The sequence below is a fragment of the Protomyctophum parallelum genome (genome assembly GCF_964188405.1).
Source record: "Protomyctophum parallelum genome assembly, chromosome: 12".
NCBI lineage: Eukaryota > Metazoa > Chordata > Actinopteri > Myctophiformes > Myctophidae > Protomyctophum > Protomyctophum parallelum.
Genome location: NC_139712.1, coordinates 38,763,473 through 38,774,117, shown reverse-complemented (window position 1 = coordinate 38,774,117; position 10,645 = coordinate 38,763,473). Strand labels below are relative to the sequence as shown.

Sequence of the window (10,645 nt, the reverse complement as noted above, 5' to 3'; positions counted from 1 at the left end):
CCTTGACTCCTTCAAAACCTCTCTCAAAGAGCACCTACGGACGTAGTTCGAAACTGGCCCCCATAAATAAAGTTCAATCAGGATCAATCAGATCATGGACAGCAAATGTAATATTTTCTAGTTTAAAAAATGACATTAAGTCCCGCCGCAACCAGGATGTTTGAAGGAGGTAGATGTTTTGTCCATAAGAGGAGGATTTGGCGGCGAGCAATTAAAGAAGCAAATACAACTATATTCTTAGTTCTCTGTTGTTCATTCTGGTTCCCTCTCCAGGGACACCGAAAATAGCAATGCAAGGTGAAGGATCCACATTCAGTCCTAGTATTGATACATGATCAAATTCTAAACTATTTAATAGGGTATTAATGCTTAATCTGACCTTTGTAACATAACACCTGAACTCCTGACGAAGTTCTTCTTGGAGTCGTTGCTTCTTTCTTTCATAGTCTGCTCCCAGTTGTGAAATTAGGCCACAACCTGATAGAAAAAACGGCGAAAAAATTAATTAATCTGCTCACATTATACCAAAAGGGCGGAATCTGATTAATATGACAGACAAAATTAGGAGAGCTACCTCCTGTTGAAGCTGAAATAGATGCAGCTGCTGTGTCCCTTGTGTCTGCAGCCCTTGTCTACAATGGATACAAATACATGATGATGCTAATATTATATAACAACTGATTTAATACTTTCTAATGACAAAAAAGGATGTCGTCAAAGTGATTCATGGTGCCAGGACCAAAAGCCTCTTCTTGAATGTCAGTAAAACCAAGGAGATGATTGTGGATTTCTGTATAGCAATGTCAGAGGACCCTACAATACAATGTATCACTAATGAGGTGATAAACGGGACACCAGTAGAGTAGAAAGGGTGTCACATCAGAAAGCTGAGACGATTCAAAGTCTCACAGAACACCCTGAAATCCTTCTACTCATCTATAACTCAGAGCATTCTAATGGGGGCTCTAGTAGTCTAGTTACTAGATTACTACATGTATGTACTAGACTCTAGTACATACATGTACTATGTGCAGTAGATCTACTGCACATAATTAGAATTTCTGGACTGTATCTTGCTTTGAATGAATACAGTTCAGTTCATTTTGCACTATATACACTGGCTAGCTTTCTGCTGGAAGTGTGTATTCTGTATATTATGTAGAGTCAGTGTCTGTATAATGATTGTTTTTGCACACCCTGTAAAATGCCACACTTGTTGTTACAGGCCAGGTGTTTGTAGAGGAGATCTTGAATAAACAAGAAGGTGGCCGCACACACCAATAGTACCAATATTTATTAGGACAAGGGCATCAGGGATGAAGGCTTAACCGCCGAAACGTTGGATTCCTGTCTTACCTGCTGTCCTAATAAATATTGGTACTCTAGCTATTGGTGTGTGCGGCCACCTTCTTGTTTATTCAAGATCTCCTCTACAATTTTCTCCCGTGTGCCGGCACTGCCACAAGGACTTTGGTGTGCGTAGAGCTTCTTTGTACACAGGCCAGGTGTTTAGCATAATATGCTATGTCACACCAACATTTTACACACAAAAGCCAAACATAGTACCTTGATCTCCAGATATGGTGGCTCACTGTACTGTAATGCTCTTTCTTTTGCTGCATTTAGTTCATGTTCCTCCGAAACGTCCATCTTCATCCATGCTGTTATTCAATCAAAATAATAATAATCAAAGCAAAAGATATGGCTTGTAACCATGGCATGTTAAAAGGGATACTGGATAGACACATAGATAGCTGACTTATTTTGTGTTTGGTCAGAGCCAAAACGACACTCCCAGCATCAGCACGTTGCTAAGGGCAACCACAACACCAACAAGTATCGCGTGGCCACCAGCGTTCCAATCTCGCTCTACGATTGGCATCCATCTGCATCTTTTTTTTACAGTCTATGATCTGCATTCAGAACGTACGGTGACTGGCCATGTCATGTCATACTTTTGCGGTTGTTTTGGTGAAATTTTATGTAATACTAATAAATAATAAGTAACAACTAATGTGTTAAGTAAGTAATATGCAATATATCTTTAAAGTACTATTTTGTCAAAATCTAAAACCTTCCTGATGACTTTCTACAAACAGCCCACTAGATGTCAGTGTGTTCCTGTTTGTTCGCTGCGCTGTACTTAGGACCAGAGCCTTCTTTGGACTAAACCACACTTTTATTGTGGGTGTTCTGTTTCCAACTAGCAGTTAAAATCGTATAGAACAATATTATATTGTTGAACAATTACCTCAAATACATTAACCAAATGTAACAAACGTTGGATATTAGATTTTTACAGAGAGGTACAATTGCAATTTAAAAGTGAACAATGAACATATATTCATACCGCCCACTGTTGGTTGGTTCATGGTTATATCCACTGTCATGGCTCCCTCCCTGAACGAGTGTATTATCTGACTGTTATGCTACTCAAATGTCTGTGAGATATTGAGATATCTTGAACATTTAATAACCAATTTGAATCAAAAGACAAGGTATTTATTTACACTTTAAGTACTCTGTTTGTCAGCATGGCAACGCAGAGCAGCGTAGCTCAGAAGACATGGGAGATGACCAATAGCATGCAGGAAGGACAGATCATAGATGAAATTTACAAATATGACAAAAAGCAGCAGCAAGAAATCCTCGCAGCAAAGCCATGGACAAAGGAGTAAGTATAAATGCGATTCAATGGAGAGATAATTACCTCTTCTTTACTGTATTGACCTCCCACTCCCAGCTTGTTTTTGTAACGTGGTCACTCAGGTTCGTCATGGTAGCTTAGCTAGCAAGCTACATGCTACAGCTACCACTCTTCAACAACAACAACAGTGTTAAATCCCCCAGTCTTGGTGTTAAATAGTATAAGGTTGGATGTGTTACAAGAAACTTAAAAAAAGAAAAGCTAAATACCCTGTAACGTTACAAGTATGTTCCGTATGTGGTGGACCAAGTGTAATGCTTTATGGTATCGTCCACAGTTAACAGTTTTGCTTGAAATGTACTGTAATTCTCCAATCTGTTAAGAAATACAAAAATCAATCAATATGTAAGTGTAATCTCTAATGATTTCACAAAAGTAATTGTTTTCCTACTTATCCATAGCCATCATTATTTCAAGTACTGCAAGGTCTCAGCTTTGGCTCTGCTGAAGATGGTGATGCATGCCAGGTCAGGAGGAAACCTGGAGGTGATGGGTCTGATGCTGGGGAAGGTGGACGGTGAAACCATGATCATCATGGACAGCTTTGCCTTACCGGTGGAAGGCACAGAGACCCGGGTGAACGCTCAGGCTGCAGCCTATGAATACATGGCTGCCTACATTGAAAATGCCAAACAGGTGGGGTCCTCTAAGCCTTAGCGTCTAAGAGAAAGAGACACACTTTGGATTTAATTGTTCGTTTAATATACATTTCAGTTTGTCTTTTTTATTATTATTACAATAATAATATGTATTTATTTTATTTTTGGTGCTTCTACTTTAGTATGTGCATCTTAACATGCAGTTAACAACATCTAGATTTAGTTTTTCCAGTACTAACCAACTATAACCTGATCCATCAGGTTGGTCGTCTAGAGAATGCTATTGGCTGGTACCACAGTCACCCGGGCTACGGATGCTGGCTCTCAGGCATAGATGTCAGCACTCAGATGCTCAACCAGCAGTTCCAGGAGCCTTTCGTAGCCGTCGTGGTAAGTTCAGCAAAATATTGATCCTTTTATATTTTTTGTCAGAACAAGTACAGAGTCTTGTTTATATGTTCAGATTTATCCTATCAGGGACATTTAGAGAGGCAAAGTCTTTTCTTTCCAAGTTTGAGGACTGAAATGCATGCATGAGCAACGGAGCAAGATGTAATCAGGTTCAGGCGTCTTCTCCAAGGTTGTTGATGTATGGTTGTAGGCTTCCCTGAAGTACAGGGAAATATTTGGCTTTTGTAACCGTATATAGTATTTACACTTCACTGGTTTTGCAGAGCTTAAATGCCACGGGCATCATATAATTAAGTGTGTATTTTCAGCACACTGGCAGCCACAGTAAGGGGAGGAAGGAGCAGTGGTGGTGGTCGAGCTGTGGTCGTCTCTTGAGGTTTATATGACCTTTGACTGCCTTTTCCTGTTCTACTGTATTTTCCCCCCTGTAGATCGACCCCACTCGGACCATATCGGCAGGGAAAGTCAACCTTGGCGCCTTCAGAACTTACCCGAAGGTATCAGTATTTTCAGGCTGAAAGTCACAAATTGAGTTATGGATTTATTGTTTTCAATTAGGCTATTGTATAACGGAACTGTTTCTTTTCTAAATGTAGTCATTGCTTTGAGAATATTATTATTACATATAAATCTATAATACATTGGTTATGAGAAATAAATCAAATATTACAAGAAAATTGTAAGAAAACAAAATCTGAAAGTTTCTACTTAAATCTCATTTTTTGGGTCTTTAGGGCTACAAACCTCCAGATGAAGGTCCATCAGAATATCAGACAATCCCCCTGAACAAGATTGAAGACTTCGGTGTGCACTGTAAACAGTCAGTCATTTCATCTACATTCTTACGCTTTCACTTAAGTTATACATTGGGGATATTTTTACATAACTATTTACAATTTGCAATATTTTAATTCACATCCCCTTTCTACTATAAAACAGATTTGTATCTTGATAATAAGTTTGCTTTTCTTTTCTTTTCTTTGTTTAGGTATTATGCCTTGGAGGTAACTTACTTCAAGTCCTCCCTTGACAGAAAACTCCTGGAGCTCCTTTGGAATAAATATTGGGTCAATACCTTAAGTTCCTCAAGTCTTCTTACGGTATGTAGGCTACGAGGCCACCGCAAAAACTACTTGTGATTTTTATACAAACTTAAATATTTTAAATGGTTAATTGACTATAACTATAACAAGCCTGAGGAAGGTCGCAAGACCGAAACGTTGCTCAATTAATAAAATTGCTCTGAACTAGCAAGTGGCAGTGTGCGGATGTCCATTCTTCCACATTGTATACTCTTTGTCATCATCGCACCTGCTCCAAATTGCCTGCCGGGTGTGCGGAAGTCTTCTCTCTATAATTGACTATAACTAAAATAAATTTCTGACCCCCTGGCTTTGATGTACATATTGTTGGAACTATGGATAATAATTAGCATCCTTTCTAACTCTGACGTATTTGCATTAAAATTCTACTGTTGGTGACTGTGTTCATGAATGAATAAACAAATAAAGTAAAGTAGATTCAGCCCCTCAAGCCGGGATTTTAAATCGATGCGCACGTTTGTCGTGCACTCGTGTACCCATTCATGCACAATACGCATCATAGGTGTTGCATACAGGCAAGTTGTGACTAATTGACAAACATCAGCCTCAGTGTTGTATTCTGTTTGGGTTAGTTAGGTGAACATGCTTAGCATGAAAAGAACATGAGAAACCATTATGCAACCACTGAAAACAACTATTATTATTGTAATTCTGGCAAAAACCAGGAAAGTTTTATAAGATGTTGAAAACCGGGACATATTAGTTTTGTAGAGATATTTGTCGGGACTCAGGACTCTAACTAACTCTTGAAATTGGGACAATCCTGGCCAAACTGGGACGTCTGTTCACCCTACATACTGTGTATATAGCCTAATGATGATGTAGCCTTTTTTAATGAAAGTCTGCTGTTTATAACATTATAATTATCCAGCCATTCTCAACCGGTGGACCACAACCCACTGTTGGATCTCAGAGGAATCTAAGCAGAATATTTAATTTGACCATTGCAGCAGCTACTAGAAAAATAGCAATACTTTACAGTTCAGCATGCTACTTGTTTATTTATGTAAGAATTACATTTATTTTGGACTCGGTCTGTGGGCTTTGACCATATCCTCAAAGCCCAGGTTGGCTTTGAGTTACAACAGATTAAAAACCACTATGAATTGGGTGTATCATAAGCATTGTCACAAGGGGGATACATATTAATTAAATTGTAGGGCTAGACTGCATAGGCTAAACCCAAACTGAGATGCACGATAAACTACAGTGTAGTTTACCGTGGATCATCTCTCTTTTCACCAATACATTCTTGAGATTGAAAGCCCCTCATGTGAATTCCCATTGTGGATGCAGTCGCTCTGTCCGAGCTTGACTGAACAGCCTAAATGGACATCAGGCTTAACCAAACAGCCGGCTCTTGGTGTTCTGGATGAAGATGAATTGACGGCATGTCAAGAACGGGCTGCTCTATTGGTGAAGGTCTTTGTCAGTTGCTACACTGTCACTGCATTTAAGGCCCCTGTGTCATTGTGTCTTCTTTATCTTTTGCACTGAAAACATGGCCTCACCTTGAGTAAACTTACGCAAACTTCTTTGGGGGGGATGAGTTATTTTCACTGCAACTTGTCCAATGTCCAAAACAAGTTCCAAATATGCAAAATCCTTAGTAGTGATGAAACAAAATTGTCATTTATAATTGTTTTACAGCTGTGTGTGTGCCTAGATTTGCTCTCCTTTATGTGGACATGAATTATGTGTGTGCATTCCGTTGTGCCTTCAGAACTCCGACTACACTACAGGCCAGGTGTTTGACCTGTCTGAGAAGCTAGAGCAGTCAGAGGCCCAGCTGGGCAGAGGAAGCTTCATGCTGGGTCTGGACACACACGACAGGAAGTCTGAGGACAAGCTGGCCAAAGCAACAAGAGACAGGTAAAATTACACTTGGTGACTTGCGCGCGCACTATTTTGTAAAATATATTAATTTCGGGCAATATAAAAGTGGTTTAATAGTCAAACTGTCATCATCTCACATACCATAAGTTGCTCTCTGGTTGTATTGTACAGCTTGCTGATGAAATGATGGATGGTATTGTTTTTCATTATTGTCAGTCTGTTCATCTTTGACCTCGCGCCGTACATCATCGGATATTTTACTGTGTGACATATTGACCGTCTCAATTGAATTAATATGAAGGATTTAGTCCATATTAAGGATAAGCTAAAACCAATGTGTGTCCCGACCTATTATTTTACTTGCTTCAAGTTCAGAAAATCAATTACTTGCATTGCAAATGGCATTACTGCCATTATTATTCTGAATATCTCAAAATCTTTAAGGGCCTATTTATTTTATTGCTTTTTCCCGTCATGTAGAAAAACACCTAAAATTACCCTTTTAAAGCAATGGTAGTTATGTTGTGCATAAATAAAATCGTAATATTTTAATTGTCATTTCCAAAGCTGCCAAATGACAAATTATACTGCAATTTGATAGTATACTGTCTGTAATGTTTACAAAGATGGCAATTTAGTGGCAATTTATTGGTTGCTTGTGGAAGTCCATTGATATCTTGGGGATGTGTATGTTAAAACTGCCTGTTATATCGAGAATCTGGTGAACCTAACCAGTACCTTTTTTTTTTCTCCCCCCTTCACTTGGTATTTGTTTAGCTGCAAGACGACCATAGAGGCAATACATGGTCTGATGTGTCAAGTCATCAAGGACAAACTCTTCAATCAAATCAACACATCTGGCAACTAAACTGTTCTACTGGCCAGTTTGAGTTCCCCCAAACACTTACTGATGCCTGTTTTTGTTTTATCTTTCAAGGTTAGCAGAATCTCTCATTTCTCTTTGGAGCACTTTTGTTTTAATTTTCTACCCCTATTGGCGTGAATGCTGTCATCCTAGGAATATAGTCACGGTAACGGACACATGGAAAATAACAAATAAAACATGGTGATTAAAAAAATTCAGTATACTTTTTTGGGGAAATTGTATTCCATGATTACTAAATAAAAGCATAATGATGCTATATGAACAAAGGTAATATGCAACATAACTACTGTGGCAGCAAAAAAGTGAAATCCTTTCTCTAGTGGAGGGCTATAAAAGATTGGGAAATGACATTACCTTAGCCTGAAGCCCCATTGTCTACCTTTTTATATTTATTGTCTTTGGCTAAAGGGTTATTATAGTAATTTGCAGCGCAAAGCAAATCTTTAACAAAGACTGGGGTTGCATTTATGCACAACCTGGCCTATCACCACTCAAGTCAGTCATTCTACTCACTATGGCTCGTCGTAACATTACATAATGGAACAACAAACTGAAACCCCTGCATTGGTTCAAATGTAAACACTAGCTGCCATGTGCGGGACGTCTCTACGGGACAACTCCTGAGTCCCAGCACAGGTTGTCTCTCACTGGTACACAGTGCGGCAGGGTCGCCTGCACGTCGGGTTGCGGCGTCGGCAGTGATGCAGTGCAGAAACGGGAGCTGTACACACTGGAGTCTATTCACCCGGCATGTCTGCTCTCCATCGAAGCAGACACTTGCCGAGTCTGCCTGTTCTCACACACCCGGCGCTCTGACCCGGTTTCGTGTAACAGCTTTTTTTTCCTGTCATGGTATTGTAATGGCTAAATGTATATTTTTGATGTCATGTATTGCAGAGGAGAGATTCCCGGCGGGGCTTCAGAGATGTCTGTTTTTTCTCACGTACATGTGACTTGGCACCAATTCTTATAATGATTTTCTTTTACCATTATTCAAGCCATGCTTTAAATGGTAGGGTGAATGAGTAGTTTAGAAATAAGAAACCTATTGGATTATCTTTAATGTAATTTATAAATAGTTAAGGGTCTTAAATCTGCACACTTAATGGCTTGTATTTTTGCTAAACGTTTAATAGATTACAGTGGTGAGTGTGGAAAATGTATTCTGACCATGCAATTTCAGTAACGTTTTCACCAAATGCTTGGTCTTCCATGGTGATTAAAGGATCAGTGTAACATACTGAAGTCATTGGACATGTAAATATTATGATTATCACCAGATGGACATTTGTATGCTTGGCTTAATGTGGAATAATGACATTTATGTTCTAATTCTAAACAAGTTGAAATATGGATGGTTCAAAATCAATTTCCCACCTAGTTTAATTTAACATTTTACAATGTCTGCATGCAGCATACAGTATTCCCTGTTATTAGTATAAAAACTGCACAATTTACTATGGAATTCCACCTCATTTGCCGTATTCAACAGAAATACACTAGAATAACAAACGGGGGTCATTCGATACTAATATGACTGCAACTATGAGAGCAGCAGATTGATAAGGCTTATGATTAATTGCTATTTATCTCTAGGCACCTATAAACCCTGTAGAACGAATGACCCCTACGTCAAGAGGCAGGGATATTGTGTTTACTTTGGTTCTCAAAAGAATTAGAGCAAGCACGGTGTAGTGAAAGGGTTACCCCTATCAGAAAGCAAGAGGGTTCAGAGTAAGGAGAAGGCGGGGGCTCTCTACACTCAACATTTCCTCCCCGCCAAGTGCTCCTGCATGCATAAGTGGAGTCAACAAGTCACTCACTCACAGGAAACCCGGGTCTTTCTTGACATAATGTTACAAGTAAGGGTCACTTGTAGAAGTGAGCTGTGATCTTCGCATGCTACTACAAATGATTATGCATTGTTACTTGGAGCAATGTGGTCCTGGCTGCAAAGTATAGACAACATTGAACATGTAGTAAGAATAACTGATAAACATGGTATCAGATTTCATCCCTTCAGATTTGCAAGAGTTTACTGAGTTTCAGAGACATGTCAGGCCTTTATACATTTAGTAACCTGACTCGGGTGAATAGTCTTATATCTGTACTGAAATTGTGTCAGGGAGGCAGCTCACAAGCATACATTTACTCATGCTTAAAATGTAGACTCTTCTCTTAACTGGTGTATGTATGCCAGCCTACAGGTATATTATTTACTATTATGGTTTAGCAGATACAGGCTTCACTTAGATCCAGTAGGCCTAGTACGATGAGCTACTCAGGAATATTCAACTGATTTTGTGTATAGGCTATGCTTTGAAATCCATGACCATAAGATTGCATTGCAGTCTCTTGTTTGTTCAGTCCCTTAAGCATAACACTACTTGTAACTTGATGCAATATCCAACAACATAGCCAATTATTCCTAAATAATTGATTATAGGATCAAGTTAAATGAACAAATCTATGGTGGTTTTAGAAATTGAGCATCTATCAATTTCTGTTCAATATTTATTTTACGGCAAATATGTAAATAGAATTGAATTGATATGACAGCAATTAGAGAAGATCTACCAGATGCTAAAAATCTTCCACTAGACTTTAATAGACAGCCAAGACAGGTCTAATGCTGTGCTCTCAATGTGAGCTCCCATCATCAAAAAAATGTTTTGCTTCCATTTAGATTCTAATAGGCGACACAAATGTCAACACAATTTCACTGACTGGTCAAATCAGTCGTTTTGTAGGCCTACGGATCCAAAACGGATAAAGTGTCCCTCGCTAACTAAATGCCGCATATGGTATCCATAGTAACCATTTGATCCCTCCCTTTCAAACAATCCAGTCAAGTGTAGACTTGTAATTGAAGGCTTCTGACTATCAGCACTGCAGGCATGTTTTTAACAATATCCCATTTTGGAAAGTATAGTTAAGTAACCCGTCGTGTCGACTCGAAGAGGTAAGTTTACCGGTATAAATGCCTTTAAATATGTATATATAGCGATGAAAGCGAGCCGATCGTTTCAGAGTTAAGTTATAGCTAACCCAGCTAGATTTTATACGAATATTAGCGATCATCTTCTATTAATAAACTTATAAA

At 38.9% G+C, this 10,645-nt stretch overlaps 1 protein-coding gene across 1 annotated transcript; it reads left to right on the top strand.

Annotated features, from left to right (window-relative positions):
- Nucleotides 1-2,368: 2,368 nt before the first annotated feature.
- Nucleotides 2,369-7,735, top strand: cops5 (COP9 signalosome subunit 5). Its single transcript, XM_083777983.1, has 8 exons — nucleotides 2,369-2,674; nucleotides 3,109-3,343; nucleotides 3,568-3,696; nucleotides 4,149-4,214; nucleotides 4,452-4,537; nucleotides 4,706-4,817; nucleotides 6,544-6,692; nucleotides 7,434-7,735. Exons 1-8 carry the CDS (start codon nucleotides 2,535-2,537, stop codon nucleotides 7,522-7,524), a joined length of 1,008 nt encoding a protein of 335 aa, XP_083634109.1. The 5' UTR covers nucleotides 2,369-2,534; the 3' UTR covers nucleotides 7,525-7,735.
- The last annotated feature ends 2,910 nt before the right edge of the window (nucleotides 7,736-10,645 follow it).

Excerpts from the sequence above, each read along its gene's own strand:
- cops5 (XM_083777983.1), top strand. The coding sequence starts at position 2,535 with ATGGCAACGCAGAGCAGCGTAGCTCAGAAGACATGGGAGATGACCAAT. Across the intron at positions 2,675-3,108 it reads GCAAAGCCATGGACAAAGGA|CCATCATTATTTCAAGTACT; the intron begins GTAAGTATAAAT and ends ACTTATCCATAG. Across the intron at positions 3,697-4,148 it reads AGCCTTTCGTAGCCGTCGTG|ATCGACCCCACTCGGACCAT; the intron begins GTAAGTTCAGCA and ends TCCCCCCTGTAG.